At 35.1% G+C, this 25,039-nt stretch overlaps 1 protein-coding gene across 1 annotated transcript; it reads right to left on the bottom strand.

Annotated features, from left to right (window-relative positions):
• Window positions 1–836: 836 nt before the first annotated feature.
• Window positions 837–23,320, bottom strand: LOC120415371 (organic cation transporter protein). The gene is made up of 3 exons (XM_039576893.2): window positions 23,028–23,320; window positions 15,090–15,845; window positions 837–2,628 (listed from the first exon to the last, which is right to left on the bottom strand). The coding sequence occupies exons 2-3, from the start codon at window positions 15,130–15,132 to the stop codon at window positions 992–994; spliced, it is 1,680 nt and encodes a 559-aa protein (XP_039432827.1). The 5' UTR covers window positions 15,133–15,845; window positions 23,028–23,320; the 3' UTR covers window positions 837–991.
• Between the last annotated feature and the right edge of the window lie 1,719 nt (window positions 23,321–25,039).

Raw genomic sequence — 25,039 nt, 5'->3', positions numbered from 1 at the left:
GACAATTTGACAATTTGACAATTTGACAATTTGACAATTTGACAATTTGACAATTTGACAATTTGACAATTTGACAATTTGACAATTTGACAATTTGACAATTTGACAATTTGACAATTTGACAATTTGACAATTTGACAATTTGACAATTTGACAATTTGACAATTTGACAATTTGACAATTTGACAATTTGACAATTTGACAATTTGACAATTTGACAATTTGACAATTTGACAATTTGACAATTTGATTTAGGTTTGGTTTAGGTTTTGTAAAGACGGGTAATTATACTCGAGAAAAACTAGTCCTGAGAAACCGGAAAAACTCCTTGCATTTTGGTCACACTTCATATGCAAGAAATTTAGATCTGATCGTGATATCCTGAAAATAAATGTACTGAGAAAACTGTCCAAAGTGATTTTAATCAGAACGCGTTTGACACACGTATATGCCCGACTACTTAATTAAAGCTCGAGACTTAGGTAACCAAATTCAACCAAACTTCGGGACAATGCACAAAACGGTCAGCCAATCAAAAAGTGTTTGTTCATCAAACATTTAAACGCGTTTTTCTCGGACGTCAAAAAGCTACGTGCGACAAGATAGCACGACCACGCGAACTGCTAAGTGAGATAGGGGAGAATGACCCCTATGTTATCTCATTTCTTATTTTTTAACTGACATTTTTTTTTTTTAACTGACGAAACCTCGCCAACTATAGATTTGATTTTTAGTGTTAAATGAATTTTAAATGGCTCCTTCCAAACTTATATATATGTAAAATAAGGGTAATGTGGATTTCTACAGAACAAGTCAATGGCCCAAAACAAAATAACTTTTCATTAAAATATATTGCTCGCTACTCTTTTCAACAAGAATATCTACACTTTATCACTTAAAATTACTTCATTTACACAACATGCTCAGACAAACAATCTCTTTTAGGCGTTTCCCTTACAAAAACGCTCCCACTGGTTCAGCGAGGTTAAACCTATCGCTCAATCGTATCCAGCGGCACCATCTGCTGCGCCGGCGGAATGTCCTCGTGGTGGGTCTTGTTGCGTCCGAGGCACGCCGAGAAGGCCGTATCACCGCGGCCAAAGTTCTCCCCGTCCTGTAAGCTCTGGGGCATCGGCTTGCCGTTGGTTTCCGGCAGGAACAGAACCCACGCGCCGGAGATTAGCGAGATGGCACCGAAGATGACGGCGGGGATCTTCGGGTCGAACGAGTCGAACAGGATGATGATGGGGGTGGAGGCTCCGGCGAGACGAGCGCACATCGATCCCAGGCCCATGGCGGAGTTCCGCACGACGGTGGGGAACAGTTCGGCGGAGTAGTTGTAGATGACGGCAAAGGAGCCCGCGATGAAGAGCTTGCCGAACATGACGATCGTGGTGGACTCGATGCTACCCTTGGTGAGGTAGGCGGCCACGATGCAGCAGGTTCCGCCGACGAGCATCAGCGTTGAGGTGATGGAGCGACGGCCGAGACGGTCCAGGAGGAAGATGATTGCGATGTAGGAGGGGAACTCGACGAGGGCCATCAGGAACAGGATCAGGTAGGGGTTGCCACCGAGCTTGCCGGAGCTGAGGGACAGGCCGTAGTAGGTGATGGAGTTGGCGAACCAGCAGAGGCACACGTTCAGGGTCATCTTGCGCAGGTTTGGGGTCTTGAAGAGGTCGCTCAGTCCAGCTGAGGCTTTGGGGGTTGATTCGGAGATAAAGTTGGACTTGTCCTTGGACAGGTAGTACTCCTTGTCGACGTGCATTCCACGGCCGTTCATGCGGACCGCCTTCGCGATGATGTCGATGGCTTCTCGCTTGCGATCTTGCATCCACAGCCATCGGGGAGATTCATCCATGATCCACCAGTGAGCGATCAGGAGCAGTCCGTGCAAGCCGTACACGACCTGGAGAAGCAATCGATCCGTGATCAGCGCACCCCAAGCTGCCACCAGCATGATACCTCCAGCAAATGCAGCCTGGAACGAGATTCCGCAAGGCGTTCGCTTGCTCGGTCCAACCAACTCCATGGTCAACACGAATCCGGTGATGTAACTTCCAGCGCTACCAAAGATTCCGTACAAATACCGCAGCACCAAAAACGAGTAATACTCCGGGGTGAACGCGACCGCCACTCCCAGAATCAGCTGCAGCAGACCCGACCAGCAGAACACCTTTTTCCTTCCGATCTTATCCGCCAATCCCCCAAGCCAAACCGCCCCCGTAAACACTCCCAGCATGTAGATCGTCTGCGCCAGCGATCCCATCCACCGCCGTCCACACACCAGATCCCACTCGATCGTCCGCGAAGTCTTGTAAAAGGTCGTGTTGTAAACGTACGACGTGCAGGCCACCGTAACGTTCGTAACGCCCGGCTGGTACATCATACAGGACTCCAGCTCGCCGGCCGCATTCAGCGGAATGTAATCCCCCAGCAAATCAACATCCATCATTGAACTGCTAGCGTTCAACAGGGAAGTCCCGTTCAGCGAATCCACCCCCTCGATAAAGCATCGATGTTCCGGAACCGCCGCCACCGTTACCAACGAAAGCATGTGCAGGCCGGCCGTTATGGCCGCCAGCAGGTGCAGCACAAACTGGAAGCCCTGGTAACGACCAAAGTCGCCTGAAAAGGAAGAAGAAGAAGAAATTTCAATCAATTAGGGCGATCGTGTGAAGTGGATTGTTATTGATACGAGGTGGAGGACAATATTTGCGGGTTTCATTGAGATCGTCTCGGTGACGTGAATCGATCGAACGGCGACGGATGTTTCTGGGGGCCTGTTTCGGTCGGTAACAAGATCGAAGCTAGACGACACCCACGTCACGGCGCGCGTTCGGTGGGTAGTTTTCATTAACAGGCTTGACCCACGCGGTGGAAAATTTTCTGTGAGAGCTGAGCTAGAAGCAGTTAGACAATTGGGAGAAAAATTAATTTAAGAAAAGAATATTTGCCTTTTTCTAGAAATAAATCTTGATTACTCATCCAGATCAAACTATGAAAAATTAAAAAATAACAGCATCCATGCCTCCAAATTTTGAACAACAGTCGATCACGCAAATTGAAGCTTATTGAAAAGCATCGCCGAAATTCCTACCAACCACTCAATTGACCTTAATTAACGGAAATCGGTCTTTGAACACAAAAGAAACCGATTGAATGGTAACTTTTCTTTCATACTGGAAATACTAACATAAATCGATATCTCGAGATTGGATGAACCAAATTAGCTGAAATTTGGGGGTGAATAATCTCAAAACATATTCTGTGTAAATGACAAAGCCTGATTTTGGAATTTAGTTTTTTTTTTTGAAAATTACAAAAATCTAAATCCAATTTGGTAAAAGCAGCGTTAATAATATCATGGCACCGGTTTTTTGAAACTGCTAGCTTCAAAAAACTCGGTAAAGATACAGCCAAATTTCTTCAAATGAATTTGGTTTTTGGAAAATGTATTTTTAATGTCCTGAAAATACATTTAAAAATATAACTTTGTGCTCATTAGGGTGGTCCAAATCCGGGCTTGCTCGGGGCTTAGGTTAATAACTTTTAGCAAAAAAAAATCCTAAAATATGGTGTCTTCGGGAAAGTTGTTTCAAACAGTTGCTTTTCTCCATATATTTTGACGATTTTTCCCATACAATTTTCAAGGGCTAAGAAGGAGGGGTTCCCGTGGTCAGATTAAGCTCAAATTTAGAATTTAGCCTAGTGATGGGCGTGTTACGCTCCATACATTTTTTTGAAAATTTGTATGGAAATGTTGTTACGAGGGGGGAAGGGGTCCAAAAATCCATTATTTGCGTTACGTAATACAAGAACGTTCCGTAAGGACAAAGTTTTACGCAAATAGAAGTGGCACTTGGTTGCATATTTGCTCTTTTATGATTTTTTACATTAAAAAATGTGCCAGATGACAACATATAACCGGTCAGGGAGCTTTCTTTTATTACGTAACGCAGTTGGAGGGGAGTCGAAGGCCGTGTTGCGCTCTATACTAACATTTTAAAATTTGTATGGAAATTTTCTTCAATGGATAGAGGGGGTCCAAAAATCCAATTTTTTGCGTTACGTAATAAAATAAGGCTACCTTAGTAATCAATGAATTACCGTTAAGCGGGGTGACTTTGATAGGATTTCAATTTATTTTTGAAATATTTTCCAACTGGTAAGGTTTATCTTAAGATTTTTATTATTAACACTCCAGCGACCAAGCCTCCGAAACAGTTGCTTCACTAAATTCAACTCGCTCGTATTTGGCTCCATTTCAACCAATCTTGATCGTTCTTGCAGCATTCGAACCGGTAGGATTTCAAGATTCATCTAAAACAAGAACAAGAACAAGAACTTGATCCGACTTACCTGCTAGTAACACCGACTAAATTCCTTTTTAGGCGCTCGTTTTAGGGAACACACCATGGCCAAATCAACAAGAAAGCATTTAAATTTGAAATCAACCATTCAAATTTAACTAATTTGGGGTCGCTGAACACGAATATGACACTAAGCATATTCCAAAGTATTCAGAAATCCAGAAATCCAAGATGGCGGCCAATATGGCGCCTGTAGTATATTGGGAATATTTATTTGAGGTTGTAATAGTGATTCAACCACTCAAATGTAACTGATTTGGGGTCGCTGAACATGACTATGACACTTAGAAAATCCCAAAGTTTTCATAAATCCAGAAATCCAAGATGGCGGCCAATATGGCGCATGTAGAATATTGGGAATTATACCTAGTGTCATATTCGTGTTCAAGTTAGTTAGATTTATGTTGTTGAATTACTATTACAACCTCAAATCAATATTCCCAATATACTACAGGCGCCATATTGGCCGCCATCTTGGATTTCTGAATTTCTGAATACTTTGGAATATACCAAGTGTCATATTCGTGTTCAGCGACCCCAAATTAGTTAGATTTGAGTGGTTGAATGGCTTTTACAACCTCAAATAAATATTCCCAATATACTACAGGCGCCATATTGGCCGCCATCTGGATTTCTGAATTTCTAAATACTTTGGGAATTTCTAAGTGTCATATTCATGTTCAGCGACCTCGAATTAGTTAGATTTGAGTGGTTGAATGGCTTTTACAACCTCAAATCAATATTCCCAATATACTACAGGCGCCATATTGGCCGCCATCTTGGATTTCTGGATTTCTGAATACTTTGGAATATTCTAAGTGTCATATTCGTGTTCAGCGACCCCAAATTAATTAAATTTGAATGGTTGATTTCAAATTTAAATGCTTTCTTGTTGATTTGGCCATGGTGTGTTCCCTAAAACGAGCGCCTAAAAAGAGTTGCTTCGACGAATTTAGTCGGTGTTACTAGCAGGTAAGTCGGATCAAGTTCGTTCTTGTTTTAGATGAATCTTGAAATCCTACCGGTTCGAATGCTGCAAGAACGATCAATATTGGTTGAAATGGAGCCAAATGCGAGCGAGTTGAATTTAGCGAAGCAACTGTTTCAGAGGCTTGGTCGTCCGTGTAAGTGAAATATGCCTTGGACGGAGGAGTGTTAAAACATGTACTGGGGTAGCCCACACATGGTCCATACACCATTTTTGAAAAAAAAATCAATAGTGTTTAAAAAAATAGTTACGTTAAAAATTCTTAGTTTGGATTCCGGGGTGACTTTGATAGTCATAGTTTTTCTTGTTAAAAACAGATTTAAGGTGTTCAAACTTTATTTTTACGTAAAATATACCATCACTGAAGCTGCTAATATAGTTTTCAAGAAAAAAAAACAATGTTTATATTCAGTTAACTAAGTTTATAAGCTTTTTGACGAAATACATATTAATTTTAGGTAAAATTGTTTAAAAGTCAGAATTTTGCCTGAAATTCGTTAAAACTAGTTGTGTTTATAATATTATCGATTAATATTGTATTTAAATCTGATTTCTTAGCAAAAATCAAAAAAATAACAATTTATATGAAATTTGTTCAATTGATAATGCCTATGAATTCGAATATTTTTTTAAATCATGTTTCAAAAACATATAATATTTATATTTACAAACTTATTTCATCTTCTCCTAGTGGAAAATTGTCCAAAGAATCCGAAAATGCAATCCATTTTCCGATTCAAAATCATGTTCGTTAAGAAAACCATGACACTTTGAGAAGATTTAAATAATGCTATTCATTAACATTTTCTTAATTATAGTTAACTAACTTTTTAAACTTTTCAAAATTTTATGAAAAGTTCTTCTTGAGGTACTTTGAACACTTCTCTACCACGGTCAGTATGATTCCAGACCATTCCGGACGTATTTAATTTGTACTCTTCATTTTGCGGAAAAATCTCAAACCTATCAAAGTCACCCCGTTTTACGGTACCACTCATAAACCCAAAAGTTTTAGGGTTCTAACATTTGCCCGACTCTTACAGTTATCCCACATATTCGGAACACCCACAAATTCGGAACACTTTTGTGATAATTTGTCAATATCATGCCAAATGCACACCTAAAGTTCCGAGTCGAGAGAATCGTTCCCTCAAAATTCATTGAGGGCTCAACGCCAAAATTGAGAGAATAATGCTACCAACTCACACCGCAATAACAAATGAGTTCATTCGTTAATTGAAATAATAAATCTCCAACAAGTGTCATACATCGACATCTGACCACTCCTGGTTCACCAAGCTGTTGTGGCCGAGGAAGTTAAGTCATTGGTTTAGCATGTCAAAGGTCTCTGGTTCGATTCCCGTAGTCGACACTTTTCGTTTTTTGTTTTTACGGATGAACTTTTCTTGCAAATGAACCTCGAGAGAATAATTCTCTCGTCCATCTCGAGCTGTGTCCTCTGTGTCCGTGACCTTCATTTGGACATTCCTTAGCTATTTCACTAGTAAAAGTTGTACTTTTTGAACAAAAACCTCATTTCAATACTATTTTATCCAAAGCAGCAAAACACTGCCACCAAATTGCCTGTTCCATAATTGTGGGATGTTATTGTGCCTCCCACAATTGTGGAATACCTGTATTTAACAGACGTTTTCACAAAAAAAGTTTTCAGACCATGAATAAAACGTCTCTTAGCCTAAATTTCATTGGTTTCAGTGTATGAAAAAAATATGTGGGATGTCTGTATTTTAGCATAGCATAGCATTGGTGTCTACCCGTAGTTGCTACTCTGTTATTGACCAGGACCTCCAAGAATTGCTCCGTGGACCACAGATGAAGAGTAGGAACCAATCATCACCACTTCGCAACTTTCAAATGTCCCTATCATGCTAGCCAATCACAGCGCCGGCCACGACCAGTGGTAAGACACGGGGGAAGTGGATAGGAATTTTAGTCCGATACTTGAGTGATGAAGACCGCTAAATCGGCTGCGTCTTCAACAAAGTATCACGTAATGTTTGAGGGTGTTAGTAAGATGGGTGCGAAGCCAGGATTCACCGTGGTAAGTGATGCGGCCGGTCAAATCTATTTATAGTCCTTAATTCTTCGTATGTTCTTGGATTCATTTTTGGAAGCTTTCCAATTCGGTTCACCAAGCTTTTTGTGGTGAATTCTGGTCGTGTTGAAAGTTCAATATTCGCCTAACAATTATGCAACCAGTGTCCTTGAATTCAACTTGCATTCAATATTGCATTTTCCTGTTCTTAGGTTCACACAGATTCCAATCAAGTTTCTTGGATTCTTATAGCATTCTTAATCCTTTTAGACAACTAAGCCTCGATGGTCTGGTGGTTAGCATTTTTGTCTGCTGACCCAAAGGACGGGGGGGGATCGAACCCCACCGCGAGCTAATGAATTTTTCGTTCATATTCAAGTGTTCAGAATTATTCCTTCTTTCGATATTTTCTCGATAGGGGCAGATGGGAATCGAACCCAGAACCTTCCGCTTACAAAGCGAACAGCGTAACCATTCAGCCACGCCTACCCCTATATGTGGGATGTCTGTATTTTCGATAAAAACAATCCCAATATTGTGATTATTGAATTCAAAAAGCAACAACGCAATGAACTACCAATCATCAGCAACATTAAATGTTTTAGTGCCTCATTTTCGCCAAACTCTCACTTATCAGCCACATTCCTCTCCTCTAATCGTCCACGTGGTAGGACAATGCATTGAAGAAGAAAAAAAAAACACCTAAAGATTACTCAATCACAACGCGTTCACACATCGTTTAACGACATTGAACTTCGCGTGTCTCCTCATACCGATCCTAAAAAAAAATTAATTACCTTGTACAATCTCACTTGAAAGCTGCCTGTTGCAGAGCTGTTTGCTGAGCCACACACGGCTTGTTCACACACATTTGGGACGTGATAAGATAAGACTCATCATCAGGCAGCCGGGATGATGATGGTCCGGCCATCCTCGTATTTAATTCTAAAGTCGAGTGCTCGCCAGCTAACTGACTAATCCGCCCTGTAAATAGCATGTGCGCGCTACTGATCAAAGTTGGCGGAATTTATACGATGGTTTATAGCAGCTAAAGTACAAACTAGTAGCGTGTGTGTTTACTAAACTGAAGCGGTTCTGAGCAGTCGTTCAGAAGTTCATCAAATTGATTGATTTTTCAAAGGAGGGGTTTTCTGTGTCGAATCATTTAAATTTTAATCGTGATATCGATAAATATCCCCTTTTTAACACGACAAGCTCGCGAACGAGCTTATTTGTTTAAAATTTACATATTTTTCCCATAAATCAAACGCCATTAAGTGTGACTTCAATTTTGGACAGTGATCATTTACTGTTGATTTCGACTGACATTCTTATCTAGTCAAAAACCATTTATAAACATTGATAACTTTTAATGAATGATCCATTATCGAACCAACTACCTTGAAAGCGGGGTAAGTTGATGCCAAGATTAAACATCCCCCTTGCTGACGCTTGTGGCCACGGAAAACTAGTTTTCCATGTGAGCCGCATTAATTTCAAAAATAAATTGTCAAGCCAGTTTGATCTGTCAACGCGGGAAGCAAAGGGCCATGTGAGCAGCAGGTTGGCGCTACTCACTTACGCAAATTAGTTGTTGGTTTTTCGTGTGTAATAGAGCTGGTTACTTTTCTTGTAATAAAATAATTACATTCAAAATAAAATTAATTTTAAATATTAAGGGTGCACAGCAACCAAGGAAGTTGTTGTCTTCTTATTCCAAAATTGTCAAACTTACGGACCCAATCCTGCAAGAATCTGATTGTAAAAATAATCAAACTTTGTTGTAAATAACTACGAAGACAGTAATTTAGGGGATGAATAAAAAATTATATCGATAGTTCCCGTAGTATTGAAGATACCAAAATGTCTGTAACAGAAATCTGGGTGCAAAAGCTAAGGTTGATGTGTACCGTTAAAGGAAAATGATTTTTACTAACTCTATTCGTACAAGAACCTACCGGAAGTGCAAATGTTTATTTTGAGTAACCTTCACGGAACGTCATGCGCCGGTACTAAATGTTTTCCTCCCAGGCTCGCTCAGCTCAATGAAAGTAAACAAACATATTTTGAGATGCATCACGATGGAAAAACGCGGTGTCGATTTTTTCACTTTGCAAGTTCATTGCAATAAAGTCAATCGACAATTTCTAGGGCAAACAGCCAGGAAAAATATTGTCTACACACAATTGAACTGTTTGGTAAACAAATATATTTTTGCACGGGGTTAATAATTGTGCGACAGACAGGACAGAATGTCAACAGTCTTTTTATTAAATTTACGCAAGCGATCCGCGTCACGTTTCATGTAAATTCAATTTGGTTCAATCACTTGTGGGAAGCCGATCACATGGTGGCCCACACGTATCTTGTGTACAGGCATGCTGTAATTGGTGCTTATTGATATGCAATTCAGATCGGCGACGGAAATCCCCTCGTTAATTGGGTTCCGTTCCACTTCAAGGAGATCTTTATTTGAATAAATGTTGGAAACTAACATTACCATCAACATCATTGATAGCAAGAACAAAAAATAAAATAACCAATAATATTTTGTATATGATAGCATTTTTAATTGTATTTTCTATAAAGCGTTTACACTTGTAGCACCAACGGGGTCAAAAAAGTTGGAAATGCAACTTCAATCGGCTGTATCTCGGCGAAAACTCAACTTCTCAACTTGATTCTTCTTGTTGCATTCGATCCGGAAGGATGTCAACACCCAACCGGCGGTTGCATGATTGTGATACATGGCGGCATGAAAGTATATCAGAATCTGCATGAAAACTGTCCTCATGCATTTTTTGCGATATAGGGGTATGACATTTTTGCCCGTTACCGACAATTATCGACATTACCGACGGCAGATTGATTGTATTGTAGAAAAAAAATCTTATCAGAACGAGGATTCAACCATCAACTTCTAGGTTGCTGATCCGACACGCTACCACCGCGCCATGGACGCTTGATGAAAGGTGAGGGACAGAGCGCGAACATAATGTTCTCTCTATAGTGTTGCTCGGGGACGCGCCAGCATTCTATGTGTTGGTGAGAAATGCAGATCGCTGACGTGTTTACACGCGGGCAAAAATGAGCTATGGGCTTGCTGCAAAAAATGTAATAAAATATAACATTTTCTGCAGCAAATCCACTGTTGCAGATTTTGAGATATATTTTTCGTTTGGGTGTAGGAAAAGTCAAATAAAAACTGACCTCAAATAAAAATAAAATGCACCGTCCGGGTATTGTCTCAATTGGGTACCAAAGCCTATGTCAATGTTTATGTACAACGGTAAAAAACACGATTAAAAACCATTTCTGATATTTTTTTTTCATTTTAATGCAAAAAAAAATATTGACAAGACAACATTTTTTCGATGGATCAACTATGGTTCCCTTGGAACGAGCTGTCAAGTAGGAACTTTTCTGTCAAGAAGGACCGCGAGGTTCATTTTTCCAAATTGATTTAAAAATCCATTTTAAACTCTTTGTGGTCTTACAAAGGGTCATTGTAATCAGGAAAATAAGCTTTGTCGCTGTAAACAATAATATCAGCAATCTAAGCATCATTTTAGGACCCAATTATTCTACAGTTATTGCTGCATACATTTATTTTATACTCTCTTAGTTACAAGATTTTCTCTGTTGAAATTAGTTTAAATTGGGAAACAAATTCCATTTTCAGGTTCTTTGGACACTTTCACGACTTAAAATACTTTGGCATGCATAGGATAATTGTACACTTAAACAGTGTTTATAAACAGAATGCATTGAGTTAAAATGATGTTAAAAAAAGTCCATAAATCAATATTTCTATGGAAAAATAAAATATTGAAATATGTTTCAAGCAATAATATCAAATTTAATTTAATATTACACCAAACAAATTTTCAAATGTGTATGGATCTAATTAAAAGTGAATCAAAAGATTTGAAAGTTTTTTAAAAATTGTTTTACGAAATAATCATTCGATCTAAATAATGATTATAACACTCTTTTAGTTTGAAATTTCTTTGAATTTAACTGTTTATTTCGTACATCAATATAAATTATTGTTTGTGGTTGAAGTGTTTTGGTGCTTTGATGTCTTTATATAAGTTGATGATAAGGCGTCATCCATAAAGTACGTAACCCTCAAGGGACGGAGGGTTGTCACAAGCGTGACAAGTGTGACAAGAGGGGAGGGGGTGTCCGTGAGAATGTGACGTCACGCTAAACTATCTCTTGAATACTGAAAATTCAGTCTTAAAATATATTTAAAAAAAAGTTCAATGTTTGATAAACTTAACTCATAAATGAAACACGATACAAGGTTTCAAGAAACAGACTTTTTGATAATTGATTTCATATGCTCAAATCATATTTTGAAAAAAAAAAATGAAAAAAAAAATCCAAACAAAATCTGCAAAAATAATAAATCCTCGATTGAACTCCGAATAAAAAAATAATCCTACATTTATTAATCATGCAACAATTGCTAAAGCAAATTATCAAAACAACATATGAGTCACGGGTTTCCTATACAGATAGGACCTTTTGAAAATTTAATCTAGATTGTACAAAAAATCAAGATGGGGGGGGGGGTCCGACAAAGTGTGATGTACTTTCTTCGTACGTCGCTTTTTGACGTTCCGAGAAAAACGCGTTTTAATGATTGACCTTGAATAAACAAAAAACGAGAGCACACTATGTAAACAATAACAAACGCGTTTTGTTTGGTTGAACATTCTGTGCATTGCCCCAAAGTTTTGTTGAATTTAGTTGCAGGAGTCCAGAGTTATAATTACAAATGTTTACAGTAGTCAAGCTCGTACTTGTGTCAAACGCATTCTGACCTGAAATTTCTTTGGCCAATTGTCGCACTTACATCAATTTTCAGGCTGTGTCAAGATAGCACGACAAGATTGAAACTTCTTTCATATGAAAAGTGACAAAAATGCACGGAGTTTTTTCGGTTTTTATGGAATATCTCAGGATTGAAATCGAATTTTGGGAATCTGTAAAGGTCAAAAGGTGAGGCATTGCGAGGCCCAAAATGCACGTACAACAAGTTAGCACGACGGCGGCGAAGTGTTGGCTTGGTTGGAAATTAGCATGGTTTACTATTAAGGTGTTTCAGATGATCTCAGAGGATTTTTTCGTTTTACTCAATATTGAAAATGTTTAATCAAAGGGAAAAATATTTGGTGGCATCCCATAAAAAAATCGAAAAGAGTCCAACTATATGTTTTTTAAGAGATTATGGTCTTGTTTTGGGCTTCTAGGGTTCAAATGATGTCATTACATAGAATCACAAAATATGACCCAAATTTTGCCAAAAATCGATATTTTCAAGATTTCGACCAATTCTAGAGTAAATATTCAAAACAACCTATGTGTCATGGGTTTCCTGTGCAGGTAGAACCTTTGAAAATGTAATCTAGAATTGTGAAGGCAGCTTGGTTTGGAAAATTCAGCTGTTAAAAATATTTTCATCTAAGATCATCAAACTATCCTCAACAATGATCCCTTGAATGTTTGTAAGGGGTTAAAATTAGTAGCGAAATCGGCAAAACAAACAACGTTTTTCACTTAAACTGTTTTGGTGAAAAAGTTTAAAATTTTTTTTCCCAATTTCGTAATTTAACGGCATATGCGCGCAGTGCGTCGAAAAACCCGGATTTTATTCTCAAAAAATCATATCTTGGAATCTTGTTAAGGGACCATCCATAAACCACGTGGACACCTTAGGGGGAGGGGGGGTTTGTAACGTAAAATTGTTTTTTTTTCATGCTGTTTTCATGGGGAATTGCTGTAAAACAATAAGTTTTATTGGAGAAAAAAAAATATCCCTAACTACTCTTCCTAAACTTCCTTAAGAAATAATATTACATCTAAAAAACTAGGAACCATCGAATAATGGCGCCAAACTTTTCAATAGTCGGCCTCTTTGCTAATGCCTGACACGCCTTCCATCAATTGGGTTTAATTGAGCGGCCTTAATAATTTTGGGGATGCCTTTCAATTCGTTTCAATTGGCGGCTCAAGTTTTTTGGATACGCTGAAATTGCGAGGAAAGGTTTGTGTGTTTGTATTTATTAAAGTTGCCATTGACTGCGTTATTTGAATCCATAGAATTTATAAAAATGTTTTTCGTTTATACTCATTCATAGTATCAAAATATTTTTTGAAAAAAAATAAAATATTATGGTGCAAATAGAAACTGATCAAAAAGAAATTGAAATTGTGGGGTACCTTCTTTGTAAGCAAAGATGTCATTTCATACAATTAAATTATCAGATCTTTAAACTTTATGGTTACACTCTTCGACCCAAACTAGCCTCTGGACTGGACTTGATCTTCACAAAAAAATGAAAGTAGAACTCTTTGTTTGAACTTTTTTATCATTAATGATTTTACTTATTTCATGTGTTTTTGGCCATGACTTTGAACTAATAGAACAAATAGTCTCTATTTATGCCAAAATGAGTTTGCAGTAATTTTTGTTGGATTTCGGACCATGTTTTGACGCTTTTTGTTTTGACATAAAGGCATAAAAGTTTACGTTTTTATCAAAAAATGTAAAAACTCAAAAAAATCGAAACATTGCAATAAAAATTCAAATTATTGAAGGTGTGTCGGATCGCATTTAGGCTCTGTACAACAATTTACAGAAAATAATCTGATGTTTTAATTGAAAATGAATCAAGTGCATCTTACTTTAGATAGGGTTGCAAGATTTTCAATTTGGTGAGAGCCATGGGTAGGACTTTCAAATGCCTTTTAAAAAATTGTGATCCTTTGTTTTAAAATCAACCGGTGTTACATTCTTTCGAACTCAAGCCTGACTAGCTTTTGAGCATGAGGCCGCTTTGAATATAGAGAAAAAAATCAGAAGAAAATTCTTGTTTAATTTTTATGTATTTGGGATCGTTTACCTTTTTTTTTTCATGAACATTGTAAAAATAATGATTCTTCGATTTAAAAAAATATCTACGTATGGCAGTAGAAGAATTATGGTTATTTTACACCTAACAGATTTTGTGTTCAAAAATGTGTAATTTATTTCGTAATCAATCATCAATGTTTCAAAATCAAGCCAGACATTTGCAAAAAAGCAAAAGTAAATTCAAAGTTATTTTTAGGATTTTTTACAATCGCATAATACTTAGTGTCCACTTTGCACTCAAATTTGCTTATCAATAAAATACTATCAATTCAAATGTTGCAGTGAGTTGTGATGTAACAGCACTACCAATCACGTGACCCGACAGAAACCTTCAATGCGAGTTTAAAAATAGGTAAATTGAATCAGAATAAATTGAACAAAACTACCCTGTCAACACCATTTATCACCGTCACTACATTTCACTTTCAGTCATCAGCCTTAAACTCCAAAAACCCCTCTCCTCACATTAGCATTCACCTGACGGTTGCCAACCTCGTTCCCCACAAATGCATTTTTTAAGTGTTCCGATCCTCACAGACCTTGCCAACCCTGCTTCCACACTCTTTACTAATGATCGCGGGCACGCGCGCTCGCAATAACTTGAGGCTTAACTTCCAAATAGTCACGCTTAGTCAACCACCCAGAAACTATTCCACGACATCACCAGGCCGATCGGCACGATTTCAATTTCAAATTATTTGCTTGCTTTTGAGCTGGCCCTTAATTTGAGGTCACCCCCTAACTTACCCAGCATTCCCATCAGCTCCTCCAGCGTGTGATCGACGGCCATTTTTGAGCGATTATTCTACGCCGGCGCTCGGAGTTCAATCGACGAAAGGACCCTGACAGGCGCACCAGGCAGATCTTCGTCAACGGCCAAGTTCACTGTTTCCTTTCACTGAACACCGCGGAGTTCACTTCAGAGATTTGCTTCAAGAACCACGTCCGACCTCGTCGGCACTCCAGCACGATCTAAACTACGATCTAAGACGATCACCTCTTGAACACTCCGGTTCTTCCCCGGGTCGACCTGATCACCTCGAGTCAAGTCCTTCTTTGGGGTAGAGTACAGAATTTGCGAGCGCGTGACTTGAACCGCTGCCCCGGAACCGCGGTCTGAGCGTGTTTTCTGCGGTCTGCTCGCGCCAACAGTCGACGCACAACTCCTGAGCGTGAGCCGCTCAACGCGGTCGTTCTCTTCAAACGCTGAGCAACGCCGAGAAGCGCCGCGCTGAAACGCCACCACTGAAGTGTTTTTTCGCGTGGTGCGAAATGGACCGATGGGGCGAAATTAGGGGCAGCTACCCCGTGCAAGAGTTTTCCCTTTTGTTGACGATCGCGCTTGCTCTCTGACTCTCTCTCTCGTACAATCTGCGTTGAGTTGTAGGACTGTTGATTGATCTTCTACTTTGTTAACTGCGAATGTTTTTCTCTTCCTCGACGACGGAATGGTTTAGTGCACTTTTTTGTTGGTCGTTGGTCAGTGCACTCTTTTTTGGTTATCTGTGAAAAAAAGCAAACAAACATAAAAACAACAATCAAGCTCAGCGTTGAACACGGGCAAAGACAAAAAAAAGTTGGCGTAACGGCGTAAAATCGGTGGTTTTAAAAATGCGAAATAAAACCAAATATTGCAACGATGGGTGGTTCTTTTGGATTGAAGAAGACGGTGTGGCTATCGCGTAACTCAAAGTAATAATTGAGGCGAGATGTACGGTTTACTTTCACTTTGGTACAGGTACATGGTCAATTAGGTGCACTTTGGAGTACAGTTTAAAAAAAACATTGTTGTTGGTCAGTGGATTTAATAGATGAATAATGATAAAAAGAGGTATTTAATAAAAAAAAAGTATGCTTAAAAGCTTTATTCTTTTTACATTTCAAATCTTCCAAAAAGCAGTTCTGTTCGATTTGATCTATTAGGCAATGGACTACGTACCGTAAACCGGGGTGAATTTGATAGATACACAGAAAAAAAAAGTTGAATTTTGGAATGTTGAAAATTTGGTAGGTTGAATATTACCTCTTTTTTTGAGTAATATTACACAAAAAATGTGTAAAAATGTGAACCTGATGAATATTCATCAAAAACTGATGAAAATTCATCATTTTCTGGGGTAAAATTAATCATTTTTTGGACACAAAATCTGTCACCATTTCCTGATGAATATTACCATCATTTTTTTTTCTGTTGTAGAGTACAGAATGGTACGGTATCATACAGACCGTGGTAGAGAAGAGTTCAAAATACTTAAGTAAGAAGTTTTTATAAGATTTTAAATATTTCAAAAGGTTAGCAAACTTTAATTATTAAGAAAATAGTCTCAAAGTGTCATGATTTTCTTATTTAAAGTTAGTTCAAATCGGAAAATGGAAAGCATTTTTGGATTCATTGGACAATTTTCTACAAGGAGAAGGCAAAATTAGTTTCTTAATAATACATTTTATGTGTATATTGAACACAATTCAAATATCTTCAAATTTTTAGGCATTGTCCATAGAACAAATTTCATAAAAAGCGTTTTTTTTTTTTCATTTTTGCTTAGCAGGCGTCATCCATAAAGTATATTACGCTCTAGGGGTGAGGGGGGGTCTGAAGAAATGTGACATAGCGTGTTATAAGTATAGGAAAAGCGTGACAAAGGGGGGGAGGGGGGGTAAATATTGGCTGATTTTAGAGTGACGTACTTTATGGATGAAGCCGTATTCAGTTTAATTTGCAATATAAATATATAAACTAAATTTTAATCAATATTCTAAAATGTATATGAATTTAGTTGAAAAGTATTCAAACTTAGTAAACTAAATTTATTTTTCTTAAAAACATTTCCAGCTACCTAAGAAATGATATATTCGACGTAAAAAACAAAATTTGCACACTTTAGATTCGATTTTACAAAAAAAAAAAACTATGACTTTCAAAGTCACACCAAAGTCAAAGCCACTATCAAAATCGGAGTTCAAAAAAGCAACTGCAAAATGGAAAAACTTTTTTTTTCAAAATTGTGTCTTGTGTTCCTGCCCCAGTTGTACATGTTTTAAAAATATCAATCTTAAGACAAACCTTGTTGCAAAATAAAACAAAAATAAATTAAAATTGTCACCCCGCCTTACGGTACCATCGACCGGGGGATGTTGACAGGTTAATCTATTTTTTTGTAAACTTATAAATGCGATTCAAATATGAATGGAATCAAACTGATTTTGGTTGAAAAGTTCTCAAAGTAAAAAACTTTTTGAAAAGTTTTGAAAGTTTATTAACATTAAAAAAAATCAAATCAAATTATTCGCTCTACAGCATTAATTGATTCTCGATTGCGAGATTCGTACTCGAAACTAGGTGTCCGAAGGCTTGATTGTTAAGGTAATTGCAAACCAAAAAATAAAAAAGTTAAAAAATTGGAATTACAGGCCACGGTTTCAAAATTTGAATGAAAAAAGTATTTTAAAATGCGTTTTGCAATCACAAATTTCCATTCTAATTCTAAGTATTGATGAAAATTTTATTTTTGTTAGAGAAAAAAGTTTTCGCGGTTCTAAACATTGTAATTCCATAAAAAGTTCAAAATATTTTTAAACGAGCCCAAACAAGCTAAATATGATTATAAATGCAGGGAAAGGCATTTTAGATTGTTTTGAGTTGTTTGGACTTCTATTTCCATTGAAATTTTCCAGTTTTATGAAAACATATTTTTTTATCCCCTTATTTTTTGAATCAATTTTTCAGAAGGGGGGGGGGGACATAAACTTTGAAAAATGTTTACAACGGCCTTAATGTAAAATCAAACTTGCAATCAGAAGTACTTTATTGAAATTTTGTTTAAAGTGGATCGTTTTCGGCAAATGGCTACTCAAAGTTGTATAATAAATTGCAGTTTTTCGATTTTTTAAAATGAGTGATCAATTTTGAAAAAATGTTGTTTCAAAATGTTCTGAAAATTTCTAGATTTTTTTTTTAATTGCGACTAAGCAACAGTGAAGATTTATATTGGGATTATTCTTCTAACAATTTATTATTTCAAACTACTTAGGTACTTTTTCCATAATTTTCGAATATCGAAACGTACTACTTTTCATCGCCAAAACAACAGTACTGAAAATTACTTTTCAGCATTTGTTTGAGTGTTGAATAAATTAAGTATTCATATTTTGTATCGAAATGATTTTATATACTGTTTTGGAGTTTGACACTCATCTTGACGGCAAATGGCATCCCGAGCAGACGGAAATAACTTGGGAATAACATTTTTTGATATTTGAAAATACTAGGCCAATAACATTTTATGTTATTCATAACAAGATTTGTTATTCGTCGCTATGATTTTTTTGTTATTGGATTGGTATTGTAATAACAGACTAATAACATTTTTAGTAATTATTCGAACAAATCTTTGTTATTATTTTTTTGTTATTCTAACAACTAATCCGATCATCCCAATAATAGCTGGAGTTATTTTTCCATAACAAAAAATGTTATTCCAAAGTTGTTTTGGCTTTCAACCAATATCAGACCAATAACAAATTTTGTTATGATAAAATAAATTGTTATTAAACCCTTACTCAAAAATAGATTTTTCATGAAGAATCCTTAACACTTTCTGTTATTTTAACAATATTTGTTATGAAATGGCATGAATTTTGACCGTCTGCTTGGGTTTCAAGCGGGGAACACAGGTTTCACTGAAAAAAACTCTTTTCAATGTGTGTTTTCCAGAATTGCAAAAGATGTTATTTTCAACTCGATGCTATACTATTTTTTTCTAAGTAAAAATCGTTAGATAAAAAAAAACTAAGTTTTTAACTTGTTGCACTAGTAATCCCGCCCGTGTGGATCAATCAGACCGCGCGCTGGACTCACAATCCAGAGGTTGCTGGTTCGAATCCCGCGGCGGGCGCTCTAAAATTCTAAGTGTAAATATGGGTTTTCGGCACCGTGCCGTATTCAAACACTTAGGAGCCCAGGGCGGCGAAGTCCTTCTACTTAAAAGGAAGACACTAGTGGTTGGTACTAGCAATAGCCGACAGCTATAAAGTCAACTTCGTTTTACTAGTAATCTTAAGTTTTTATTTATTTAGGTGTTTTTTATAAATTTATTTTTTAGTGGTCCATCACAAAAACTCTCACGGTACTGTGATTACAAAATAAATTCAACTTCTATTATTGCTAAAACAATATTCCAAAACCAGGTCCATTTCCCTCATATATAACAATCTCCGTGGATCGCGGAAAGACAACCTGAACAAAGCCAATTCCATGATGGATTTTTCGACTCTTTCTCTTTTTCGCTCGTTTTCCATCGAATGTTATGCTATCTTGCGCCGCGATCTACATTTTTTCTTGCTCGTGATGCATCTGAATGCAACTCTTTTTTGTGTTTGTGTGTGTTTTCTTTTCGGAATTTCGATTACGACCATTGCGTTGTAACGATTGTTTAACAACAACGGCTCGCTGATCCGCTATATCGGTCTCTGGGTTGATTACTTTTCCTGTTGTTTTTGTTTTCTGGTTCATTTTTTGCAGTCGCTTTTTTGCAACAAAGATTGACTGAAGAAAGGCTGCACTTCTGATCTTGTGTTGAGAATAATTGGTAATAAAAGAGATTGTTTTTAAAAATAAACGATTTTTCCTCGCAAAACGAACAACAGGAACCAGGTGGTTCGCAGTACACGCTGAAAAAGAACCACTGTGTACGTGATCTTGGTCGGGTCTTTCCCGTTTGGTTAGCTGGTTGGTCATCGGAGAGGACAACGGCCGTTTGGCCCACATTACCCATGAGTTCTTTACCACCATAAAGTTTTCATATTTCAAATTATATTGTGGTTATGGTAAACCAACTACTATTTTTAGTTAGGAGTGAATTACGACGGTAATTTCACAGTGACGGCCTGATGGCTTTGTTGGTAATTTTCTCCGGTTAGATTGTCATCTATTTATGAGACACACCGAGTGCAGGTAATAAGTGGCAGCTGTATTAGGTGTGAAAACAATTTTCCTTTGAATCATGCCGCCCATTAGCGAACCGTGGATTCATTGTCATTGTGGCAGTAGTGGAAACACTATGATTAGCTGTGAAATGGGTGTGCTTCATAATGTGATCCAACTTTTGTTTGCTACAGAAAGCATAAATATGACAAAAAACTTTTTTCAATAATAGCTAACAAAAATTGCTAACTATTTAATAAACTTGTTTATCATGATTTTTTTGTGTATGATTGGGGTAAAAATATCCATTCATAAATGCATCAATCCATTTTTGATGGATTTTGTATTTATTAACTCTAAAATATATCTATAGTTTTTTTTTTTTTTTTTTTGAGAAGGTCCTATAAACATATGAAAGACAAAAGCTTATTGCATCTTTAAAAATTAAAAGCTCTGGATATTTAATATTAAAAAGTCTGATAAAGGTATGTTTAAATCTATCATCTCTGAGTTCGTTATGTTCATACTATCTTGCCACCATTTGACTTATAAGATCTGATTTTTTGAAGTTGTTGGCTTTGGTTCAAATTTTAGACCTTATTAAAACATTGAACTTTACTTTTAAAAAGATTTGCTGATAGTTCTACAATAAATTAATTAAATGAAAACTTAATAGGTATTGTTTAATTTAATCGAGCAATTTACTTCGAAATCGGACGGTCATTACCGTTATCGTTATCGTGATTTTGATAATTCTATCGGCGATAATCTTATCGTCGATAACGGATGATAACGCAATTTCAAAATCATTCTAAAATCGATAAATTCAACCATATCCTGTTAAATTTTCAATGCTTTCAGTAAGAATATATTTTTTTGAAACGGTAGGAATTTCAAAGTTCTAAATAAAAATATAAACACTCAAAATTGTTCACAAAATACTGAATGTACTAAAATTTTCATAAATTCCAATATGGTTATCAAACGAAGCCAAAATGTGTATACATGTGTGTGCATTTTAATTTTAATAGAGTTTTTTTTCGATTTTTTAAATAATTACCGTATTTTTTTAATATACCATTTTTTTAGTTTTGCAATATCAAACAAACCGAAATTCTGTACGATTTTAGTTTAAAAAAATTGTATACTTTTGCACTTTATAATAGTTTTTTAAATGCTAAAATATTCACAAAATTTACGATTTTTTTTGAAAATACTAAAATTTGTATAACTGGCAATATGGGTATCAAACGAAAAGAAATTTTACATGTTTATTTTTACTTTATAAGAGTTTTTTTTTGTATAATACTAAAATTTTCACAAAATACCGTTTTTAACAGTAGTCACATTGTCAAAAATGCAATATGTGAATCAAACGGACTGAAATCAACCCATATTGCAAATTATGGAAATTTGAGTATTTAAAAAAAAACAATATATTGTAAATTTTTTAGTGTATTCCAAATGTTGCTTCGTTTCATATTCATATTGCGATTAATGCAAATAATGTAAGAAATTTCTAAAAAAAAATCGGTGTTTTATAAAAATTCGAGTTTTTCATGAAAAAAAAGAATAAAGCGAAAATGCATAACATATTTCGCTTCGTTTGATACTTATATTGCAAATTATGAAAATTTTTGTACTTTTGAAAAATAAGTTATTTTGTGAAAATTTTAGATGTTAATGTATAAAGCATACAAAATTTCGCATTGTTTAATTTTGTGAATTTTTAAAATTTAAGTATTTTTGAAAAATCGTTTTTTTGTGAACAATTTTGAGTATTTATACTTTGAAACTTACTACATTTTCATAAAATATATTCTTATTGAAAGCATTGAAAATTTAACATGATATTGTTGAATAATGTCGAAAGATTTTAAAAATGAATTTTCGTCCATTATCGGAGTTAAGATTATCGTCGATAGAATTAGAAATATGGATACCTTACAATAAAATATCAAGTATGCACCCACAAAGTCATATCCATATCGAAGATTCAAGTTAATATGATCTACAAACGTTTATGTTTATTTATTTATCTTTAAACCAATTTAAATGTTAAATATCTAAAGCTTTTTTTTTTTTTGAAGAGGTCCTTCGTACAACATTTTTAATTTTTGATTTTTGGGTGTTTTTAGAACCGCTTTGAGTCAGGGGTATTCAAAAACACCCAAAAAAGAAAAATGAAAATTTTGTTTATAGGACCTTTTAAAAAAACTGCAGATATCAGCTGATGAAAACGCGCATTCTGACAATAAATTCACTTTTTAGTTTACTTCCGATAGACCTTTTCACGTAACACGCACCATTAGTAACAACTTCAACTTCATTCTATTTCCGAACCATCTTCTCTTTACAACCAGAGACCAACCAAAATGCTGTTGTAACCAAGCAGTGTGGAAAACCCCTCTCGTCGAAACTGATGACGCAAGTAGGCTGCGATATTGCCATATGTCACGGGAGTTGCTGCTGCTACTACGATTGTTGTGCTAAGAATTGGCCAATCAGTCATCGCACACTTTGGTTAAAAACACACCAAACACTAACGCAACATTGCGTGCCAACTGATAACAAGCTGTGTTTCTTTGTAGTTGTGAGAGTTGCGGAGCGCGTGTTTACCATATGGCATTGGTATCAGTTTGACCTCGTACCATGCTCGTTTCTTATCAATCGGCTTTTCATTATCTGTTCAAATTTGCTCCACCAATACCACTTGGAAGATCTACCTCAAATAAGCTAGAACACAGCTTGTTAGCTCTCACCTTCGCAACACCATTTGTTATTCCACTATAAATCCGGAAACAACGGCCAGAACCAGATCCCGTCTTTTGGACTTGTCACGGTTATCCCCGTCGAACTTGAAGAAGGAGTTCCGAGTCGCCCAAGTCACATTCACTTCCCCAAACTGCACCGGTCGGACCCAAATTTTCGGGGTCGGTCAGTAACCGACCTCCAGCGATGTCAGCGAAAACAACAACAAAACAACGTAAACACACTACGCTTAATGGACTGCCGAACACTTCACTGCCGCTCAAATCGAACCGCACCAACGAAGTGAGAAAGAAGTTGGACAAAATTGAGTTGCTGAAAACAAAAATTAAAACATTTTGCGCCACTCTCGCGGCTCAACGGCTCTCTGAGAAGCAGATGGATTGAGAGTGAGAAATTTTTCGGTGGTTTTTGTATGGAAAAGTGATAACATGTGAAGGTAATAGAGTTGGAAACTTTTAATAATTTAGTAATTTAGTAATTTAGTAATTTAGTAATTTAGTAATTTAGTAATTTAGTAATTTAGTAATTAAGTAATTAAGTAATTTAGTAATTTAGTAATTTAGTAATTTAGTAATTTAATAATTTAGTAATTTAGTAATTTAGTAATTTAGTAATTAAGTAATTAAGTAATTTAGTAATTTAGTAATTTAGTAATTCAGTAATTTAATAATTAAGTAATTAAGTAATTTAGTAATTTAGTAATTTAGTAATTTAGTAATTTAGTAATTTAGTAATTTAGTAATTTAGTAATTAAGAAATTTAGTAATTTAGTAATTTAGTAATTTAGTAATTTAGTAATTTAGTAATTTAGTAATTTAGTAATTTAGTAATTTAGTAATTTAGTAATTTAGTAATTTAGTAATTTAGTAATTTAGTAATTTAGTAATTTAGTAATTTAGTAATTTAGTAATTTAGTAATTAAGTAATTTAGTAATTTAGTAATTTAGTAATTTAGTAATTTAGTAATTTAGTAATTTAGTAATTTAGTAATTTAGTAATTTAGTAATTTAGTAATTTAGTAATTTAGTAATTTAGTAATTTAGTAATTTAGTAATTTAGTAATTTAGTAATTTAGTAATTTAGTAATTTAGTAATTTAGTAATTTAGTAATTTAGTAATTTAGTAATTTAGTAATTTAGTAATTTAGTAATTTAGTAATTTAGTAATTTAGTAATTTAGTAATTTAGTAATTTAGTAATTTAGTAATTTAGTAATTTAGTAATTTAGTAATTTAGTAATTTAGTAATTTAGTAATTTAGTAATTTAGTAATTTAGTAATTTAGTAATTTAGTAATTTAGTAATTTAGTAATTTAGTAATTTAGTAATTTAGTAATTTAGTAATTTAGTAATTTAGTAATTTAGTAATTTAGTAATTTAGTAATTTAGTAATTTAGTAATTTAGTAATTTAGTAATTTAGTAATTTAGTAATTTAGTAATTAAGTAATTAAGTAATTTAGTAATTTAGTAATTCAGTAATTTAATAATTAAGTAATTAAGTAATTTAGTAATTTAGTAATTTAGTAATTTAGTAATTTAGTAATTTAGTAATTTAGTAATTTAGTAATTAAGAAATTTAGTAATTTAGTAATTTAGTAATTTAGTAATTTAGTAATTTAGTAATTAAGAAATTTAGTAATTTAGTAATTTAGTAATTTAGTAATTTAGTAATTTAGTAATTTAGTAATTTAGTAATTTAGTAATTTAGTAATTTAGTAATTTAGTAATTTAGTAATTAAGTAATTTAGTAATTTAGTAATTTAGTAATTTAGTAATTTAGTAATTTAGTAATTTAGTAATTTAGTAATTTAGTAATTTAGTAATTTAGTAATTTAGTAATTTAGTAATTTAGTAATTTAGTAATTTAGTAATTTAGTAATTTAGTAATTTAGTAATTTAGTAATTTAGTAATTTAGTAATTTAGTAATTTAGTAATTTAGTAATTTAGTAATTTAGTAATTTAGTAATTTAGTAATTTAGTAATTTAGTAATTTAGTAATTTA

Source organism: Culex pipiens, chromosome 2 (genome assembly GCF_016801865.2).
Source record: "Culex pipiens pallens isolate TS chromosome 2, TS_CPP_V2, whole genome shotgun sequence".
Taxonomy (NCBI): domain Eukaryota; kingdom Metazoa; phylum Arthropoda; class Insecta; order Diptera; family Culicidae; genus Culex; species Culex pipiens.
This window is presented reverse-complemented; position numbering and strand designations above follow the sequence as displayed.

Coding starts and splice junctions, on each gene's coding strand:
- LOC120415371 (XM_039576893.2), bottom strand. CDS start 15,132: ATGGCCGTCGATCACACGCTGGAGGAGCTGATGGGAATGCTGG. Junction 2,629..15,089: donor GGAGCTGATGGGAATGCTGG/GTAAGTTAGGGG, acceptor CTTCCTTTTCAG/GCGACTTTGGTCGTTACCAG.